Here is a 20,699-nt window from a genome sequence, read left to right as displayed (position 1 = left end):
ATAAAGTAAGTTAAGTTTTTTATAAGTAAATATAAGGTATTAATTTACAATAGATATAGTATAACTTTTTTAAAAATAAAACTAGAATATAAAGCCCCTTAAAGTTTATTTATTTTATTAATTATTTTTATATTTTACTTCTTTTTTATTTTAAAAATTAATAATTTTAATATATATTTTAAATATATTAATAATATAATAATTTTTATAATTAAGGCTAATATTAAAAAAATAATTAAAAAACTTTAATAAAAGCTTTAAAACACTTTAAATTAAAAATAGCTTAATATAATATTCTTTAACTTAAATAAAATAAAATTTATTTATTTTTACTATATTAAAAAATAAATATATAAAAAAAATATAAATTTTAAAAAAAAGATTATTATATTATAAAACTTAATTAAATAGTTAAGGGTATATTTTAATTTTAGATTTTTTTTTAAAAAATATATAAAAGTAATAATTAAAAAAGCTTTTAAAATAGTAAATTTCTTTAAATTATTTAATAAAATATAGAAAAGCTTTTCCCTAAATATAATTATATTAATAACTAAAGCTTATATTACTTTAGTAACTTTATATAATATAAAAGCCTAATAGTTTAAAAATAAAAAATAAAACTTATCTTACTTTTTTAAATAAATAACTATTAATATTATAAATTTAATAAAAAAAATAAATAAAGCTTTTAAAATAATAGCTAAAGTAATATTTTTAATTTAAAAAATAATTAATATAGTAATTATAATAAAAAATTAAAAGTCTTCCCTATATTTATAGTATTTACTTAAGTAAAACTTTAAACATTAATTAAGTTTATTAATTTAAATAAAAATTACTTTATTAATAAATATATTAATAAAAAGCTTTTACTTAAACTTTTTATAATTAAACTATAATATATAATTTTTTTAATTAATAAAATAATTAAACTTTTTTTTTTATTAAAAATAATAAAATAGTTTTAATAAAGTTAAACTTCTATAGCTTACTTAAAGCTAAAGCAGTAAAAAAACACCTTAAATTATTTAATGTTTTTTTTTAAATTATATTTTTAATATACTTAAATAAATTATAAAATAAAATAAAAAATATAAAATAAAATACTATTATATATTATAATTATAAATTTATTTTATTATATAATTATTTAATAAATACTAAAGTTTATAATATAAAAATAATTAAAGCTTTTAAAATTATTAAACTTATTAAAATATAAATTATATTAAACCTAAATATTAAAAAAATATTTTTTTTTTTTCAATAACTTTATAATAGTAAATAAAATCTTAAAGACTATATTAATATTATTATAAAATATATATATAAACTTAAAAAAAATAATTAAAAAATTATAATTATATATTATTATTAAAATAATATAAATTTTTAAATATAAAAATATATTAAAAAATAAAAAAGTAAATAAATTAATTAAAAAAAATTTAAAACTCTTAAAATATATAAATAATTATATTATAATTATTTATATTAAAAAATAAATAAAAAAAAATAAAAATTAATATTAAAAACTTATTAAAATAATAATTTTTTATTATATTATAAATGCTAGTAGTTTAATATCTTTATAATACTACCTAAGCTTTATTTTTTATATTTTATTTTTTATAAATTTTTAATTAAAAAATTTAAATATAATAATTTTATAAAATATTATAAAAGGTTTAGCTATAATATAAGACCTATTTATAAATATAATAAACCTAAAACTTAAGGATATTTTATAAAATATTAAATAATTATACCTTTTTTTTTTAATATCTTAGAAAAAAACCTTTTATTTAAAGCTATATATTTTATATATTTCCTAAATTATAAAGGCTATAAAAAGTTTTAGAAATTAATAAAAAAAATAAGCTTATATAACTCCCTTTCTGTAGATATAAATTAACATTTTCCCCTTTATTTCTTTTATTAAACTAAAACGTAGTAAATATAGGGTTTAAATAACTGCAGCTCCTACTGTCTTAATGCTTAAATAAGGACTTATATAATTAGTTTACTTAATGGACGTTAATAATAAAACAAACAAACAAACAAACAATTTACCAATATCCAAAGCGGTAAAATGCTCGCTCATATGCAGTTCTACTACGACTACTATTGGGTAAGTATGCTTTTAGCTTGGCGATAGTAACCCGCAAATTATATCAATAAAAATATTCACCTTTTATTCATTCCTGTAAATATGATGTATTTTGCGGCTTAAAGAAAGCAATCGTCATTTTGCGTCAGGTCTCAATCCATTCCAAGCGGTATGGGGCACACATGCAGCCTCGTAGCCTCGTGATCCGAAATCGTTCAATCATATGTCGCTTCGGTGATGAAAATATTCTATGCTGTATTAATGCCTAATGTCGCCTAAATTTCTATTCACTCTTTTCTTATCCACTCTTCTCCGCTCTTTTTGATGCCTGAACATGACCGCTGATGCACTGTCAAATTTCCCCCCTTGCTAAAAAGCCGCATCTTGTATTCATAGTCTAGGGCTGGCTGTTAATAATTCACATTTCCTTTCATTCCAAAGCTTATTCATTCATTGGACCAAAACTCACCATGGACTCTGATTCTGAGAGTTATGGAGATGAGTTTGTATTGGACCCAGCGGACAGAGATGCTAGCTGGGACGATGTTTTGAGCCATGAAGAAGAAGAAACGCTGAAGCTTATCAAAACTCAAGATCGGCAAAAGTGGATTGTGAAACTACAATTTAAGCAAAATGGTCCGTCTACATCCCAATGAATCTCATTCCTCTTGGCCTTTCCATATCTATTAAAGCTCGTAAGTTTAATATTGAAACAAAACAAAAATAGGAGAAATTAGGGAAGGAAACGGCTTTTATGTCAACATGCCACATCCGACCCATCATGTAATACTTACTGCGGGCCATAATCTTGCCGGCGTGAAACAAGAAGATCTGGTAATAAATCCAGCTCCGAAGAATGCATCTTCTAGTATGACAAAATGCTATGTCTCTCCTGCGTATCTGAAAAAGTACACCGAGGCGCAAGAAAGACAAAATAAGTCTCCCGCGAAGCAGGCGAAAAACAATAAAGCGACTCAAGAGCAAGAAGATAATGATTTCGGTGTTATTTTAGTGGGAAAGAATCCGAAGAATCCATATCTCGGCTTTGGATTTGCTCTGAAACTTGGGCATGATGCACTTGATAAAGCTAATCTTGATTTCACCGGCTGCAAGGAGGCCGACGACAATGGCGGTGATGATGACGAGAACCAGATCTCAGATCTGAAAAATCCAAAATTGGAAGCATTTACAAGCGAGGGAAAATGCATCGCTTGTCTACCTAATCAGCTTGAATATGACATGGAAACAGAGAAAGGCCTTAGCGGAGCGCCTGTGGTCATGACACATAAAAATCACGATACTGCTGTTGCTATCCAGTGAGATTTTCCATATCCTTTCTTTTTTTTTAGTGCTATAAACATTTTCAAGCATCTCTCCAAATATGATCTAACTCAGCTGAATTCCATCTACGTAGCAATTACGGTCCTTTGAATGGCAGAAAAAGCAGGGGGACTCGCATAAACGAAAAGCTTCTAGACGAGGTCTACGGCTGGATTCAAATAGGCTTCTACGACAAAGCGCTTCAAGCTTCTATGACTAATATTAGCCCACTGAGAGAGCGTCTATATCTCGTCTTCACTCCAGATAGTAATCGTGCAGTGGTAAGACTCGGCTACGATCAAGAAATGGTCACCAAGTTCGATATCTTGCCTGCCTATGCGCCACCTTCAAACTATGGGTTTCCAAACGATTTTCGATACGCCTTCCGCCTGAAATCACCAACAGGGAAGCTACTGGAGGATCGCTGGGTATTCTGGAACGCTGCTAGACAAACCGTCAGCTTGACCAGAAACCTTAGAGATTTCTGCTTTGCGAGTCTTCTCGAGGATAAGATACGGAAACCTGGGGAACCAGAAAAGAATAGCGATGAAATGGTCTTTTATGTCCATGTTGAAATGCAAAACGATCAAAAAGAGTCAACGGAGCTAAAAGAACTTCGAATGAGAGCCGCAGACCTCACAGAATCAGACCTCGTGCTAGACTCTCTGGAAACTTCCGAGGTCTTCTTTGAGAGGCACAAACGGGGCAAATACTTGTATGGAAAGATTCCATGCATGCCTGAAGTTCTGAATAAGCCAGCGATTAAGAGGGAAGAATTCGACTTTAACTTGTTTCGCTTCTACTCCGGGTGAGCTTCTAGGAGAAGATGAAGGATGAACTTTCACGTGATGGATCACCAGGGGACAGATATCTTTTAGGCCAGAGGACAATGAAAATACAACACCTTCTTTCTCTATAAAGAATTACTCTAGCTTTTTCTCCTGCATATCTCCTGCTTCCCTATGCCCTATTACATGCTTTAATTCTAATATTACGATAGCCTCTGTATATATATCAGCCCCACCAAGTGCCGCGGCCTGTTCTGGTTCCGGCTCATTTTATTGCTTGTTCAGACTCATTCTCGACCAGCTGCGCATCTTTTGGCCATAGAAGAGGAACAGGACTGGGACAGGGACCATGGTAACAGCCAAGAATGCGAGGAGACTAGTGGCCCAATCAACGCCCAGGCGATTATACATGGCCGACGCGAAAAGCGGAAATCCAGCGCCAAGAAGAGATCTAATAAGGGCATTGCCAGCCAGGGCACTATTAGCGTACATGAGATAGACATCGATGATGTAGTTGAATCCTTGCATGAAAATGATCAACACGCCTGCGCCAGTGGGAATACCAGCGAGAACTTGAGGCACCCAGGTGATATTCTTGTTACTCGTCCAAGCAAACCAAAATAGGCCAATTGGAAGTAGAATACCGCCTACAATCATGGGTGGTAGACGGTCTTCAGGAGTTGTCCGTCCATTTTTCGCCATTCGTGAGGCGAATTGGGTTTTTGTAAAGTATACAATGTAAGTTGACCCAAAGACGATGCCTACCATGATGCTAAGGAATGGGAGGGAAGCCAAACCAGTAGACCAACCACGCTGGCCGGAAAATGCAATGGGATATGAGAAAAAGAAGAGATACAAGACTCCGTAGACGAATGCCATGTAGCTGTGAAGTGGATGTTAGCAATTTGGATCACACAGCGATGGCAAGTAGTTGTATACTCACATTGTCAAGAGCAGCAGGATAGGCTCCATGGCCAGCATCTTGATGGGCCTCAGAACATATGTCGTGAGAATGGCTCTGAAAGACACCTTTTTCGAATCGTGAGCTGCGTGGATGTTCTGGTTTCCAGTCTCTTTTCGAAGCCTCTTGGCCTTCCAAGATAGCAGAACGGGCGCAGAGCTCTCGGGAACAACGACATAGGCCAGTGACCCAAATACCCCAATCATGATGAGGGTAAGCCAAACAGTCCATCTCCAGCCCAGCGAGGACGCAACGATGAAACTGCCAGCAATAGGTCCAGCAAGAGGGCCGATGAAGGTAGCGCCAGCAAAGGAGCAAACAGCCACGCCGCGCTCAGTGGGATTCCAGAAGTCTGCCAGAGCGCCGCCCACAATTGCCATTGGCGAGCAGCCAAAGACCCCGCCCAAGAATCGGCAAATCAGGATAGTCTCGACATTGTGCGCCACGGCAACAGGAATGTTGAAGATGGCAAAGACAAAGAGCCCCGTAAACATGGGCCTCTTGCGGCCATACAGCTCTGACAGAGGCCCCCAAACAACTGGACCGAGAGCAAAGCCCAAGACGAAGAGGCTGGAGCCCAGCACCATGACTTCGTTGCTGACGTGGAACTCCTTCGCGGTCTCAGCCGTGGCCGTACTGAAGACGCTGCTGGCAAAGGTGACGCAAAATGTCAGCGTCGAGAGGATAGTAGTGATGATCCATTTCTTGGCGGCTGGCCAGTTCTGGGGATTCTCAGGATCGCTGTCATCGGTCCAGTTGACGAGATTCGTGTCTTCGGCCGGCAACTGAGAATCATGGGATGGCGTCTTTGACGAGTCGAGATGCTTCTCTACATCTTCGCTATACGAGCCGTGGTTGCTCTCTGCTGCTACGGCCGCCATTGTGTGTGCGAGGTCGGATTCGGTTGCTTGCAAGGTGAAGCTAGAGATAGCAGAAAGGCAGCCATCAGCTGAAGCTAGCCTCGACTATCTCTCGGCATCGGATGATAAAATCCTTCCGAAAGGCCACGCAAATGCTCGGCCCAACAACAGCGCGAACGCGAGCCGCGATACCGGCAGGAACCTGTTCTATCCCCCCTCGTCTATCACGACATACGGCTCGATTGCCTGAAGATGCGATATATTACGACGAGCATCAGCTGCGTTGGCTGCGTTGGCTGCGTTGGCTGAAGGGGGGGGAGTGGCGCGATGAAGTTGCGATGTTGGATCAAAACCTTGTCGTGGGATCGCCAACTAACCTTGGCGATTCAGCGGGTCTCAAGCCCTGTGGACCGCTGCTGTCATGCCGCTCGGGCCCCTGCTAGCCCTTATCGGCCTCGACTAGGCGCTGTTAGTGCCCTGCTAGCGGTCGAGCTACAGCGACGGAAGCGCTAGAAGAAAATCTGGCTTGCCGAGGACCCGCAAAGATATGGGGCTGTGGGTGCACGGGCCACCTGAAAATGAGGAAGTACTGGCAAATCCCCAGATCAAGCTTGCCTTGCTTTCCTCGAAATCTCTCGCGACCTGGAAAAATAGGTGAGAGGCAGCTGCATTATGTAAGCAGCGACAACATCACATCAACATCACGACAACATCACGACAGCATCACAACAAAATCACGGGTTTATATGCAAATGTCTATTGTAAGTGACATTTCCTCCAAACCAAGATTGAGGGATCAACGCCAAGATGGAGACCAATCGGTGGCTCACGATGGCTCATACGGCTTTACAAGAGATGCAGACACTTGCATCTCAGCAGCTGGATGCGTATGCGATCTAACTTGGAGTTGCTTCAAGTGTCTTAGTAGTCATTCACTACATGTACTAAGCACTAAGTGACAGCATGGCATATCCACAGGAATTCAAGGGGTCAAGTCAACCAGGCCTCAACCTCCGATATTCGACACCAAGATACATCAATGTAATTGATTTACGTGACAGATAATTTCCATATGTCGGTCAATTTCTCAGCTAAAGACTATCATGATATCTCTAATCACTGTACATAGGTAATCACAGCAAAAGCTTCAAACTTGACTCGGGTTCTTCTCCTCGATGAAAATCCAATCACCACTCATCCTTCCGTCGTCTAAGCGACAGCGTGGCAAAAGGATCCGCGTAATAACTAGCCCCCGTGATGCGATGCTTCACTTCCACTCCCTCGGGCACCTTGAAATCGTACTTCATCAGAATATGCGCCAACGCCACCTTGAGCTCGCTGGCCGCAAAGAATCTCCCGGGACAGGCATGCTTGCCGTGGCCAAACCCGAGATGCCGCTCGCTAGTGCTGACCAGCAGCGTTTCCTTGCCTTTGACCGGAGATGTGTTGGCCGATTCGGGCGTCTCACGGATGTTGAGGAAGCGATGGCCGTCCCATTTCTGGGGCTCGGGGTAGACGCTTGCATCCCACATTTTGTGGGATGAAACAGCCAGCTTGGTGCCCTTGGAAAAGTAGGTTCCGTCTGAGAGGGTCACAGGAGACGTGGCAACACGGCGCATGGAGACTTGTGGCATTGTGTTAGCTATCATTGGTGCTTCGTTGACTTCAGACAGACTGTAACAGTGACAACTTACCGAGACCAATGGGCTTCAATCGCAGACTTTCCTTAATGACGCTGTCCATAAGCTTCATGTCGTGGAGAGATGTCTTTTTCCATCCTCCATTCTGCAGCACACTCCTAATCTCATCACATAGGGGCTCGATTATTTCAGGGTTCCTTGCAATGTCAAACATAGTCACAGTCAAGAGATCACTCGTAGTGTGGATGGCAACAGTGCTCAAAAACAGCTGCACAATCTCCGGGTCATACAGCCGCTGCTTCTCCTCGGCAATCTGTTCAAACCACTCAATGGCGTCGTAGTACTCAACTGGTTCCTTTCCTTGGGCCAAGTGGGAGGCCTTTTCCTTGCGGCGTTTCTCCAGAATAGGACGGATTATGTCACCGGCTTGTTTCACCTCGGCACGTAGCTTCTTGGCTTCGGGTAAGATCCAATGGACAAGACGACGGAGAGGGCCAGGGACTTGGCGAAGCTGTTCAGCGGCTTTCATCAAATCGACTGTGTAGTTGACAGTGATTCGCAGCCAGTCTTCATTACGGCAGAGTTCTTCGCCGAGGAAAATGCGCGAGGAGAGACGAGCAACGAGGGCCAGGTTGGTGTTTCTCAGATTCACATCATGCCATTCTGAATAAACAACCATTGTCAGCTTTCTTCCGCTTGCTTCATCTTGGGCATAGGCGATGTACCTTCATTTTCAGTATAAATGTCGGGAAGGGCATACTCGGTTTCTTGTGAAAGTGGTTCCGTCATACGAGCTTTAGAAAACCCCTAGTTAGTGGTACTTTGTCAAGACAATCACATGCACTTGTAGGCAGCATACCTAAGCTCGTCAAGTACTTTTGAATAACAACAATACCGATATCATTGTCAAACATGCCCTCTCTTGTTGGCTCAAATCCAGGAAGGTTGCTAAAGAAGAGCTATTATACCAACATTAGCCAGACCTTCATGGTAATTCTCTCTGTGGATGAGAGCTTTCATACATGTGCCATAAACTCAACAAAGCTCAGATTCGGGTTGTTCCTGATTTCATGAGCAAACTCAGGAGGAACCACAGTCGTCATACCCACATCAGCCGCCATCATATTGAACGGCTTCCCTGGGAAACTCTCGACACCTCGCATAATAATCTCCTTTGCCTTGGCCAACCATTCTTTGTTGGTGCGGTTCCTAGTAAGCTCCCAACGTCCGCTGGGGTTCACGAGTGGCAAAGGAGTAGATTTGCGTCCACTATAGAGATAGATGAGGAAGATGACAGCGGCTGAGCCAAGGTAGACAAATAGTTTGTCATTCTGAATTGGCTCTTCCACCAATCTGGCTGGCCAAGCCAACGGAGTGGCATTGAAGGTGTCCATAGTGTTCCTTGCTCCCTCTAAGATCAAGAGACTTTGAGCCCACTTGTGCAGCAACAGGTGGAAAAGGAAGAACAAATAAAGTCCAAAGCACACAAGATACTACAATACAATTTGTCTCAATATTACTAGTTAATTTAGTTACCTAACTATCCTCTCCCCCAGGCAGCCTAGGATGCAGAGCGTAACCTCTCGACTCCGTCATCACGGCGATTCGGCTGGACTCTCTGGATCCCTCTCATGGATTTGTCAAGGCAAAAGCTTCACCATTGTTAAGAATCTGTCTACATGACTCGTCTCCGCTCTGCAGACGCAAAATCTGAATCACGGCAATAGCCGCTGTGCAATGGGATATTCCGCCTTTCAAACACACCCCTCCGTGAATCCAGAACTATATAGATAGACTCCAAGCCGTAAACATAGATGGACCGGAATTCCGTGTCAAACTGCACATGGCAAATAAATCGGCATCGATATCTGAGCTCACTCTGTGGAACCCCACGTCCAAATATACTACTAGTGATTTCAGTCTACAGCACTCCGCATGAGTCTTGACAATCAATCCTTGCATGAGCTATTTGCAGGGTATTTGCCACGGCTGTCGCAATCGTTGCCTCATTTACAATCCATCCAGTGATTTATCAACGCCAGTGACTATGCTACTAGCATGTGCTTCTTGTATTGAAGCCGGGGTGAAGGGGTCTAGACCAGGATGAACAAGCCACACCCGTTGTCAAAATGCTCTTGGTCTCATCGCCCCAGTTACTACTCCGTATATACTACTAGTAGTAAGCACGGGATTATCGGCGAATACTTCTTGCATGGATATGTGTACGGATATGTTCATTTCCCGCACGTCGGACACTTTGCCAGATGCCATAATGGTTTGTTATCCACCATTTGAGTGCCATTAATAAGACAGTCCATTAGATTGCGACGCTATTCCGTACATTCATCCATATCTCAGCAATCAAATTGCAAAACATGCTGCGATGTATGATTCGTATGTATTTCATAGCCTGCAGGATACAAGGTTATCCTACTTCCGCTTAACCGCCTGCATGTGGTGTCGAATTAGCCGCTCCTTATTGTCTTGCCTCCAATGTACCTGAGGCCTATCTGCAACAGAAATGCACATCCATGTTGAACTAACACTGTCCCACTAGAAAGACTACCTACCGAAACAGGTAGTCGATATAATCTGTGATCTACACCTTTTTCAACCCAGGCCCAAGGCTGCCAGCCAAGTGATTAAGCGGCATAATCTCTACCGGTCGCGCAAACAGTCCGTCTTCGGTAAGCACGCGAACAAGCTTGACATGCACAGGATTCTGCCGATGCGCGAGTCGTGCCGCAGCGTTTTCGTATCTTGTCCGGTCGTCAGTATCACTATCTCAACATCGGTAAAGGATCTCTCACATCTCCCACACGACAATCATTGGTTCCCCCGCGGAAATATCACGCTCATGCACGGCCCAAACAAGTGAGCCCGGTTCGTCAGCCTGGGCCGCGTCCGCAAGCTGCTTGAAAATCTGCCTAACCTAGACTCGGAGATTTACTATACGTACATGGGAAAGACGGTTCAGCGTCAAACAAACCTGGTCCAGCTTATCAGGCTTAGGGTAAATGAATACGCATTGGTGGATGGCTTCGGAAGTTGACATGGTGAGAATTTGGGGTTAATTGTTTGGGAGTTGAGTCATGAATGGTTCAAGAAGCAACGCCATCATAGAAGTAACCCATGGCTCAGTAAGCTGAGCTTTATATCTTCCAAGGTTCTCAGCGACTAAGAACCTTGAACATAAGGTAGCGCATACCTAAAAGCCCCGCCGCTCTAGTAACTTAAACTAAATCTTGTCCATGGTATTAGTGTTTATCTCATGTCACCTCATATAAATTACTATATGGTGACAAAAATATCTGTGCAATTCCCCTTTTCTTCTTAGTGCTGTAATCACTGCGAAAATCACAAGGGTTATGGCATCTCATAGTCTATATGTTATTGTAGGGTGGTAAGAGAACTAGCTCCTCTCCTGTAGTCCGCGGACTTTGATGCATAGGTCCGTTAGTTTGTCTATCGCGGGACGAAGTAGTGCGAAGTAGTGCGAAGATGTGATTGCTGACAACAATGCTTTCTTTATTCCATGGACTTCACACACAACCCTCAGCGGAGATGAACTCGGAGTATTAGGCAACCGCAAAGTGAAATGGGGTAAAGAGATAATCATTGTCACTATAGGAACAAATTGTATATCCAACCCACGGAGTGTGGAAATTACACTAACAAGTTACAAGTTACAAGCTATGTTGACCATCGGCACACAGTGCTTGTGTGCTTGTGGAAACCAACTACTTCATATGGATAGCAAACATGCACATGTACGAGGATGGATTGCAACATAACCAGGATGACAGAAGTAGTTACTTCATTTTTGCCAACATTGCCTACTCAATTCTCGTTTCAGTTCTTGGTCTTTGCCCCACTGAACCGACGTATAAATCGTACTGTTGTTGCAGAGTCGTTTTCCTAATGCCAGTGCCAACTATCACCATTGTGGCTACGATACGCACCGACGATTGCTGCCATCCTGCGTGCGTTCATATGCGTTTCGCATCACACATTCCTCTCCAGCCAGTAGGATTGCGCGACTCTTAGCCATGCTCGCATCTGTCCAATCCCTTGCCCTCTACCCCTTCCTCCTCTTCGGCTCCGCCCTACTTGTCACATCCACCGTATATGTCGTCTATCAGTGCTTCTTTTCGCCCATAGCTGCGTTTCCGGGGCCATTTGCCGCAAAGCTGACCAAGGTATGGCGAGCGTACACCACATACCGAGGCCAATGGCATCGTGATTTGATCGAGTTGCATCAACGGTATGGGAATGTTGTGCGAATCGGACCGAACGAGCTGTAAGATTTTGAACTACCGAAACATCATTCTTTTCCCTTACGTTTCTTTTTTGATCTGTTTTGAAACCAGCATCATCGCATCTATTCCTGTTTGATCTTGGCTGACTATTGCTCTCGATATCGTCGACCCATAGAAGCGTGGGGCATCCGGATGCGTTTAGGACAATCTACAGTATGGCCACACCCCCCTCCTTTTTTCTCTCTCTCTCTCCTACCATGCTCCATGCTCCACCGCAAACATATGACAGATGACATATGATGTGCAGTGTTACACTCGCATCCGGGGAAACGCTTCCCGTGCTATCGGCTTGTATCAGGGCATTGCTAACCAATCATCTCTCAACCAGGGGCCAACGGTGCCTTTGCCAAATCCGCCTCTTACTCGGTGCTTCAGGGATCGCGGCCATTTGATTTGACGGGAGAACGCAATGAGAAGATCCATTCGGCTCAGAGACGGCTCGTGGCACGGCCTTATTCGATGGAGTCGGTTGTCCACCTTGAGCCGCAGGTTACCCGTCTCATCGATGACTTGCTCATCAAGTTTGATTCGTTTGCTACATCGCCACGCCCCATTGATATTGGCAATTGGTTTCAACTCTTCGCTTTTGACGTCATTGGAGCCGTATCTTTTACAAAGCCTTATGGATTTGTTGCCCAGGCTACTGACGATGGCATGTTTGCCCGAATTGAGCGAGCCATGGGCAGCACCGCCTGGTTGATGCACGCCCCGTGGTTCTTCAAGTTTCATCAAAAGTTCATCCTGCCTGTTTTTGGAAATTTCCTCGGCGCAAACGATAGAAATGGCTACTTTTTCCAGTTTGCAAAGTCCGAGGTGCAAGACCGAAGAGACAAGGGAGGCAACGACAAAGACATTGTGGGACAGCTCTTCCAAGCAGCACACGCTAAGACAGAGTTGTAAGTTCAGACTCCTGTTCCCATCAAAGCATCCGATTACTAACCTATTGCCGCTGACTCAATTAGGACCGATCTCGCGATCTCTTTCATGATGACATCCAACGTCTTTGCAGGGTCTGACACAACGGCTATCGCTCTTCGGAGTATCTTCCTTAATCTCCTCCGTCACCCCCACGTGCTATCAAAACTCATAGCCGAGCTGGAGGAGCGGCGAGCAGCGGGCCGTCTGTCAAACACAGTTACCTTCCAGGAAGCTGAGGCGTGTCCCTATCTGCAAGCCGTCATGCACGAAGCATTGAGGATTTTCAGCCCGGCAGGATTCAGCTTCGACAGGGATGTTCCCAAAGAGGGAATGATTATCAGCGGCAAATTTATTCCCGGCGGTGTAAGTTGCTCAACTCCCATTTATTCTTGGTTACATTGGCCTGCTGACGTTTAATGCCACTAAACAGACTGTCGTCGGCAGCAGCCCCTGGGTTATCCACAGTTTACCTGAGGTGTGGGGTGCCGATGTCGACAAGTTCCGGCCTGAGCGTTGGTTGGAGGGCGAGAACTCCAGTGAACTGAGTGAGAAACGCATATCAAGGCGCTAATGCATGGAAACCACTAACGCCTGGCCAGAGAGATTCTTCTTCGCCTTCGGCGGTGGTACGAGAACGTGCATTGGAAAAAGTGAGTGCATATGCAAGAGACATTGCGGCATATGTCTGCAGGAGCCTAGTAGAAGTTGCTAACTAAAGATACCTTGCCCACGACAGATATCAGTTGGCTAGAGATGGAGAAGCTCGTTGCTACTCTCTTGATGCGATACGAGTTTGAGCTTGTCGAGGACGAAAACATATCCGACTCATGCAGGTGGGTGATGCTCTCGGAGCCCTCCTATTCCCGTAACTCCACCTGGAATGTTTCACACTGACCGTACCACACTCCACATCCAGTGCACTCGTGTTTATGAAGGGATTGAAGGTTCAGCTTAAGTTTAGAGACGCCTAAGTCCATGGGCTGCCGTGCTAAATGAACCCTTGTCGGTGTCACGAATGGAACCTCGTTGGTGGGATTACGTGAATTGTCATATATAAGTTTCTAGAATTGATATTTACAAGGCGTATAGTAGTCCCTATCATTAACTGATACTGTTAGCCTCCGTTTGGGCAGTCTTCCCACTTGTAGCCGCGCGTCATTTTCTTCCATAAACACGAATACGATCCAGGCCGTGATAGTGTAGGTCTTATTTCAACAACCGATGAGCTATCAGATTTTACCTGTCTGGTATTTTATAATCACTAGTAATGAAGCTGTAAAAGAATGAGGTGCAAAATACTGTACTGGAACGTTGCCATTCGCGTTTGTCAATACATGGGTCGTCTCATTATATGGATAGTGAAGTTGTTACGTATTTGAAGATGAGTTACAAAGCAAAGAAAAGAAGAAATGCATTCTTATTCAAACCAAATAGTCATTTTTTATGTAATATCTTGACTACTACCACTACAATTCCCATCTAATTCTTTCGGGGAATCATCTTAACGTAGAGAGGAAGCTTCTTCCAAAAGGTGTAGCTCGTCTGCTGCTCCCAACCAATGCTCTCGCTCATCAATTCAAGGTCAAAGTGCCAAGCCATCTTAGCAATTACCAATCGCACCTCATGATTAGCAAGCTGCTGGCCTAGACAGTTTCGGGGGCCAAAGGAGAATGGCTTGAGGGCTTCCTTTCTATCCCGGCCAAATGTCTCGGGCTCCTCCCCGGTCCAACGTTCAGGCGCAAAGCGAGTGGGCTGTGCCCAATTGCTCTTGGCGTTGAATGAGCCATACATGGGCATGCTTACACAATATCCTCCAGGGATGTGCTTGCCTTCGAGCGTAGCGCCGCCTTGGGGAACCATACGAGTGTGGTTTGCTGGTGACGGGGGATAGATGCGGAGAGACTCCTCAACAACGCCAAGGAGATACTTGCACTGAGAGAGATTAATCAGGTTCATTTCTTTCTCATCGGCAAATCTGGTGCGAATTTCCTTGGTAAGCTTGCCATAGACCTTGGGGTCCTTGGCAAGGAAGTAGACAGCGCCCGCGAGCAGCGTGGCCGTAGTTTCACTGCCTCCAATAGTAAGAAGAGAGGCGTGCTCAGAAAGAGTTGGGAAATCAAGGTTGCCCGCCTTATAGATCTCAATCATGCGCTGGAGGAAGTCCATGTGCTTGGGATCCTTGCCAAGTCGGGAGTTCACTTGTTCCTATCAGAAAATCCTTTGTTAGCACGCCTTCATAGAGCTAAACAGAATTGTTTCGAATCGCATACCTCAACAAGCGTTCGGTGCATTTTGGTATGTCTGTAAACATACTCAGGAATAGCCCATGCCTTGTAAATCTTGTCAAAGGGATAAGGAAGCTGGCGAGCGGCCTGCCCGAGCGTCATCAAGGTGGCCATAGCCAAACTAGCTTCAATCCAATCATGAAGCCTGGAGTTGGTCATGCAGTTGAACTCTTCGCCATAAGCAAGATATCCAATAAGATCAAACGTGAGAAACTAAGAAATGTTGGATATTAGCTTAATATTCATTCATTAACTCAGTCCAGCAAATTGCTTACGTTAAACCAATCTGTAGCATCGATGCGTTTTGTGCCATTCTGTCCAAGCTCTTTCACGCGATAGACCCACTTATCGACGAACTCGTGGAGAATATGCTCATTCTTCTTAAGAGCAATCTCAGAAAACGGTGCCGAGAGAACCTTGCGGTAGTAATTGTGCTGGTCATAATCACCAGTCAGGATAGTGGGAGTGGGCTTGACAGTATCATGGTAACGAGGATCTTTGATCATTTCGACCTTGCCACCACGGTAGCCATAGATCTCCTTCCAATTCTTTGGATCAATGAAGGAGATTTCATCTGGTGTGATGCGCACAGTATCACCGTACTTGTCATGAAGAGCCAAAAGATCTTGAGCAATGGTGCCCCTGGCCAATGCTCCAGCGTACCATAGCGTTGACGATCTGGCAAGTAGGGGACCTGGGTATCCAGCCAAGGGATGAAGAGTGAGGTTGTAAAAACCAATACTGAGATGGTATAGAGCCCACTAGAAATAAAGGTAAGAATCAAGTTTATCGAAGTGGTTAATGGACTAGTAATCAATGACATACTGCAACGAATCCAATAGGGAGCAGATAGAGAAGCTGAGAAGGTTGTATAGCTTCTATGGGAAGGTGGCTCAAGATGTCAGGGGATGTAAACGAAGACATCTTGAATGTGCTGTGACTGATACGATCCAGTCAACGACGATTATGAGGGCAACCACAGCAGCAAGTCTGATTTTGTCAAGAGAAAAAAAAAGACAGCGTTTATAGGGATGGAAGACTTAAGGAGGAGGATCCTGAGGACGGTTTACTAAACCTTAAGTCCGAAAAATCCAAATCCATGCCCGGACCAGTAGTAATCAAGCCCGTGTCCGAACGATTGCTTCGAAATCAACAGTACATCGCTTCCCGTGTCATTAGACTTAATTAAATGTTTAGCCGATCCTTGCCCAGAACATCTTGTAGCATCAGGAAGCGCTCAATTTGCCCGTTTTTCCTCAAGAAGAAGGGAATTATTCGCCCTAATTTGGCCCGAGATAAGCCATGTGTGAGCCACGGTGACACGAAACCATCTCGGTCCTCGACACCTAAAAGATGCAGCCGAGGTCGTATCAGACCTGGGCGGCCATATGGAGTATGCAAGTGCGTTTTTAATTTAGGTCTTGAGATGGAAAGAATGCGGTTGCTGCCCCCCTGGTTCAAGAGAGCAAGAAGGATGGAAGATCTGCAGAGATGCAGCCATTCTAAAATCAAGCTATTTTGGAGTATCGGCAAGTTTTGATTCCTGTAATGGAGATAGATGTAATGGAGGGGGCGTGTGTCTAAGTGCGTGACTTCCCACCCTCCTCTGCACTAACGAATTTATCTGAATATCTAGCCTTGACGGAGTTTCTTGATAGCATCAGCAAGGCTCCTGGTCCTTGAAATATCCATGCACAGTATGCAACACAGATGGCTGAGCAAAAGAATGACAAACACTTGGCCCACATGCTCTATTTATGCCTACCTCGTGGATATTTCGGATCTCGGCAGTAACCAATCCGGGCTGTACTTTTATGCTGAGATATGACGGGGCAACAAGGGGCCAGGATGATCATCAAAAGGCTGGCATCGAAAAGGAGGGGCGTGTCTGACATGCAGACGGCACACAAGTCACAACCCACAAGGGACCCATATCCTCGTACGAGAATCTCAAAACGGGGGATACGAGCCGCGGCGATGCATCCGTGCAGCGAATCCTCAACAACAAGTTTGTTTGCCAATCACTGCCCAAGGAGTAAAAGTGATATGCGATAAGCGATATGAGAGAACTGGTACCCTGGTTCAATAGTAGACAAGGAATTTCGAAAGTCGCCGAGCCTTCCTTGTCCTCGCGATAGAGAAAACAGAAAGTACATGTATCAACCATGACGGGGAAGAAGGTGGCTCTTCTCCCTGATGAGTCCCCGGTAACAAGGTCCATTTAGGTCTTGTATCGTAGCAGCAATATGAGTGCTTTTGTTGCTACAATTGCATAATGTAATCTAACCTAGTTTTGGCTATGCATCGATTACGTCTTCGACTTACAGGCTGGGAGCATTTGAAGTGACTACATGTAGTGTACATGTAGCTTTCCTTCTCAACTTGGCAAATATAAGTCCCATATAAGATAGAAGTGTAAATGGTCGCCAATTTTCAAGGATATTTAGGCACAAAAAGCGTTGAAAACGAATGCTAAGCTAATCGCCGACTCTGTTTAACTATCTAATATGCTGTTATTGGTCGGCAAAACACATCCTGTAAACTACTGGTAGTCCATCAGACGCCTCACATGGCGCAAGCATTGTACACCCAATTCTTGTTGATGCTTTTACAAACTACCAATGTCTTTTTTTCTAATCCGAAACCCACCTCTTATTGTCTGCCAGCACCTTGACTCGAATGCCCGGGCTATCTCGAGAAGCCTCGCCCAGAAAGCAGTCTCTCGTATACGCCACGTCACGTTCCCAAGTTGTGTCATACAACTCCAAGTCGAACCGGGTAATGAGTGTAGAAAGAGACATGTACAGTTCGATGTATGCGAAACTATTTCACGGCATTGTCAGTCGGCAGCTATGATCAGGGGGGAGGTGGAACACTTACTCAACGCCAATGCACATGCGTGTACCCTTGCCAAATGGAATGAACATCTTGTTTTGCTGCTCAGTAGCGTTAAACCATCGCTCAGGCTTGAATTTCAAGGCTTCTGGGTATATCTCGTCATTATGAAGAATGTCAGGGTGGCTCATGCTAACAGGGGTCTGCCATTGAATCGGTTAGTGGAGCAAGGCTCTGCGGATAACAAAACCACTCACGCCAGCGGGGATAACCCAATCCTTGTAAATCAACTCCTTTTTAGAGACAAGTGGAAGTCTGGATGTTGTAGTAGCGCGTAGGCGAAGCGACTCGCGGACTGATGCGGCCTATAGAGTTCTGATTAACCTTGTCTTGTCGGATTACCTAGCTGCATTTGATGAACTTACCAGCCAGGGCAACGATTCAAGGACCTTGACGTCAGGCAATTCTTTAGAGTCTCCAGCAGCTTCTAGGATCTCTTTCCGAACCTTTTCCAAAATCTCAGGGTTGTCCAGCAAGTGGTAGATGGTGTGAGCCAGAAGTCGTGAGCCAGTCTCGCCACCAGCAAACAGCACAGTGAGACCCTCTTGCATAAGTCGTAGAGCAGTCTTTTCTTCGTTGGGAAGGGCGCTGCGATCGATGGAGTGGAAAATCGTCAAGGGCTTAATGTTCTTCTCATCTTCCTCGGATTCACGTTTGCCCTTGTCTGTACTCCGGTGCGCAACGTACTCGGCAGCAATTCTACCCATGAGCTAATGAAGATAAGTAATTAGAACTCTCTAAAACACAGGGGAAAATAAGATCATGCATTCAACAAACCTTGTGTGTGGCAAGAAGGCCTGCAATATCGGGCTGCAATTTTGCTACAATAACCTTCAAGATCCACTCCGGCAACATTAGGAGCTTTCCATTGAGCCAGGGGAACTGTTTGCAGAAGGGAGTTGCTTGAGCCACTGCTTCCATAGAGTGTCGCCAGCTTTGGGCTTTGTTCCAATCTTTCTGGAAACCAACATCCTTGTTAAACATATAGTGATAGATGACATCAGTGGTGTAAGCAAGAAAAGTAGTCTGCATCTCAACAGGCTCGGGGGAGCCGACCTTCCTCTCAAAGGCTTCAGTAAGCTCTTTGATGTGGCCATGAATAAGCTCCTGGGCGCTTGCAACAGCACGCTTTGAGAACATGCGTGAATTTGCCATTCGGCGGCGCCGATGCATATCATGATCCACTGTGCCATGGGCTACATAGAGAAGCTATTGTCAGCGACAAGTCGAGTTAAATGATACTGACTACTTACTCCCATAAGTCAACCCTGCCATCTCCGCAGAAGGCGGATATTTGTCCCTCTTTGTGGGATTGGTAGCATAGAGGGTATCGAGGAAAGAAGGATCGCGAATGTGAATTTCATCAGGGTTGACTCTGACAATTGGGCCTGCATGTTCTCAAGTTAGCTCCCGTTGACAAACAACCTTGAAATCAGCAATAGTGCTTGGGGATGCTTACCGTATTTATCATGCATCTCACTCACTCGCACAAAATACTGACCTCCCTGCCCTTTGATGATGTCGTGGTAGAACTCATACCATTTTGTTGCCGCTGCTAACTTAGGCCCAGGAAATCTGGCTAAAGGATGGAAGTAGAGGCGGTAAACGGTTAAGCCTACGACGTAAAGCACAGGAAGACCGATCAATACCAACAGCTTTTGCTCTGTGGACAGATTCGGCTCCGTAAGCCGAGTTTTGAGTTGCTCCATTGTATTCAATTGCAGAGAGAGTTGAGCAGGTTCAATGACAAGATGAACAGTAAGAACCCCACAAAGAAGGCTGTCAAGGGCATTTATTCAGAGCGAATAAACGATACGCTTGCGAGCAATTGCAAATAATTTGTTAAGTAGTTACACAGATGGTAACAAAGACCCGCTCATTATTAGCCAATACATACTGTACGGTTGGCATGGAAGCCTAGCTAGCCTCGGCCATTCTGGTTGATCCATTGAGTAGCACCGAAGAGTAAGCGCCAGCACGATTCAAGCACGGCAGTCATATTGCGATCCGGATACTTCGGTCAAGGCTCCCCTGCAAACACGTTTACAATCCTACGAAAGATATGGAATTGATCTCAGGGCCAGGAAGAGGGCGTGTCGCATGTGGGATGGCGGAGGTGTGTCATGAAGACGGCAGACACAGACACCCCTCCATTTACCACACCTCCCCCCTTGAAATTGCATCAATATGATAGATCAACTCCGCCGATGCCTTTCTTCAACACGGCTTAGATTGAGTCATGGCCGTTGAAGTTAATCCAGCCTCTATACATCTCATTATATTGCTGGCGTCAAGTATATGGGCCATAGTACTAATCAAATAATGTGGTGAAGAACCCTTGTATTACTATATTTGATCAAGTCTCCATCTGTTCGGCCGGTCATAGCTCTTTCGCACTGGTAACGTTGACGTAATTGACAGCGATATATTGACAACGGGATAGTACTCGTATAGCTCTACTTGATTCCTTCCTTGTAATATCGTCAGAGCCAGCCTGAAACTTGAAGTTTTGCCGATAATATGCAGCTTACAAGTCTTCGGGACTTTCCGTTAAAGTAACTCATCACGGTATGCACATTCTTCTGTAGCACCAGATAAGC

The 20,699-nt window shown here is 43.5% G+C and overlaps 7 protein-coding genes across 7 annotated transcripts; 2 read left to right on the top strand and 5 right to left on the bottom strand.

Moving 5' to 3' along the window:
• Nucleotides 1-2,583: 2,583 nt before the first annotated feature.
• Nucleotides 2,584-4,245, top strand: TRIVIDRAFT_56190 (uncharacterized protein; the record flags this gene model as incomplete). Its single annotated transcript, XM_014094501.1, has 5 exons — nt 2,584-2,749; nt 2,841-3,009; nt 3,043-3,245; nt 3,297-3,429; nt 3,528-4,245. The coding sequence occupies 5 exons, from the start codon at nt 2,584-2,586 to the stop codon at nt 4,243-4,245; spliced, it is 1,389 nt and encodes a 462-aa protein (XP_013949976.1).
• A 246-nt stretch (nt 4,246-4,491) lies between these two features.
• Nucleotides 4,492-6,063, bottom strand: TRIVIDRAFT_64335 (uncharacterized protein; the record flags this gene model as incomplete). The annotated part of the gene is made up of 2 exons (XM_014094500.1): nt 4,492-5,104; nt 5,165-6,063. 2 exons carry the CDS (start codon nt 6,061-6,063, stop codon nt 4,492-4,494), a joined length of 1,512 nt encoding a protein of 503 aa, XP_013949975.1.
• Nucleotides 6,064-7,229: 1,166 nt separating this feature from the next.
• TRIVIDRAFT_38198 (uncharacterized protein) lies at nt 7,230-9,076 on the bottom strand (the record flags this gene model as incomplete). The annotated part of the gene is made up of 5 exons (XM_014094499.1): nt 7,230-7,666; nt 7,737-8,345; nt 8,408-8,476; nt 8,542-8,641; nt 8,705-9,076. The coding sequence occupies 5 exons, from the start codon at nt 9,074-9,076 to the stop codon at nt 7,230-7,232; spliced, it is 1,587 nt and encodes a 528-aa protein (XP_013949974.1).
• Nucleotides 9,077-10,281: 1,205 nt separating this feature from the next.
• Nucleotides 10,282-10,737, bottom strand: TRIVIDRAFT_228806 (uncharacterized protein; the record flags this gene model as incomplete). Its single annotated transcript, XM_014094498.1, has 3 exons — nt 10,282-10,441; nt 10,493-10,614; nt 10,672-10,737. 3 exons carry the CDS (start codon nt 10,735-10,737, stop codon nt 10,282-10,284), a joined length of 348 nt encoding a protein of 115 aa, XP_013949973.1.
• Nucleotides 10,738-11,731: 994 nt separating this feature from the next.
• Nucleotides 11,732-13,490, top strand: TRIVIDRAFT_39153 (uncharacterized protein; the record flags this gene model as incomplete). The annotated part of the gene is made up of 5 exons (XM_014094497.1): nt 11,732-11,982; nt 12,117-12,154; nt 12,330-12,897; nt 12,964-13,282; nt 13,350-13,490. The coding sequence occupies 5 exons, from the start codon at nt 11,732-11,734 to the stop codon at nt 13,488-13,490; spliced, it is 1,317 nt and encodes a 438-aa protein (XP_013949972.1).
• A 908-nt stretch (nt 13,491-14,398) lies between these two features.
• On the bottom strand, nt 14,399-16,149 carry TRIVIDRAFT_74289 (uncharacterized protein; the record flags this gene model as incomplete). The annotated part of the gene is made up of 4 exons (XM_014094496.1): nt 14,399-15,124; nt 15,190-15,417; nt 15,480-15,965; nt 16,030-16,149. The coding sequence occupies 4 exons, from the start codon at nt 16,126-16,128 to the stop codon at nt 14,399-14,401; spliced, it is 1,539 nt and encodes a 512-aa protein (XP_013949971.1).
• A 1,500-nt stretch (nt 16,150-17,649) lies between these two features.
• TRIVIDRAFT_74291 (uncharacterized protein) lies at nt 17,650-19,816 on the bottom strand (the record flags this gene model as incomplete). Its single annotated transcript, XM_014094495.1, has 7 exons — nt 17,650-18,027; nt 18,085-18,242; nt 18,297-18,404; nt 18,465-18,809; nt 18,877-19,295; nt 19,353-19,487; nt 19,559-19,816. The coding sequence occupies 7 exons, from the start codon at nt 19,806-19,808 to the stop codon at nt 17,838-17,840; spliced, it is 1,605 nt and encodes a 534-aa protein (XP_013949970.1).
• Nucleotides 19,817-20,699: the final 883 nt, after the last annotated feature.

This window comes from Trichoderma virens (assembly GCF_000170995.1).
Source record: "Trichoderma virens Gv29-8 chromosome Unknown TRIVIscaffold_92, whole genome shotgun sequence".
Taxonomy (NCBI): domain Eukaryota; kingdom Fungi; phylum Ascomycota; class Sordariomycetes; order Hypocreales; family Hypocreaceae; genus Trichoderma; species Trichoderma virens.
Note: the sequence above shows the minus strand (reverse complement) of the source record. Positions and strands in the feature narration are given on the sequence as shown.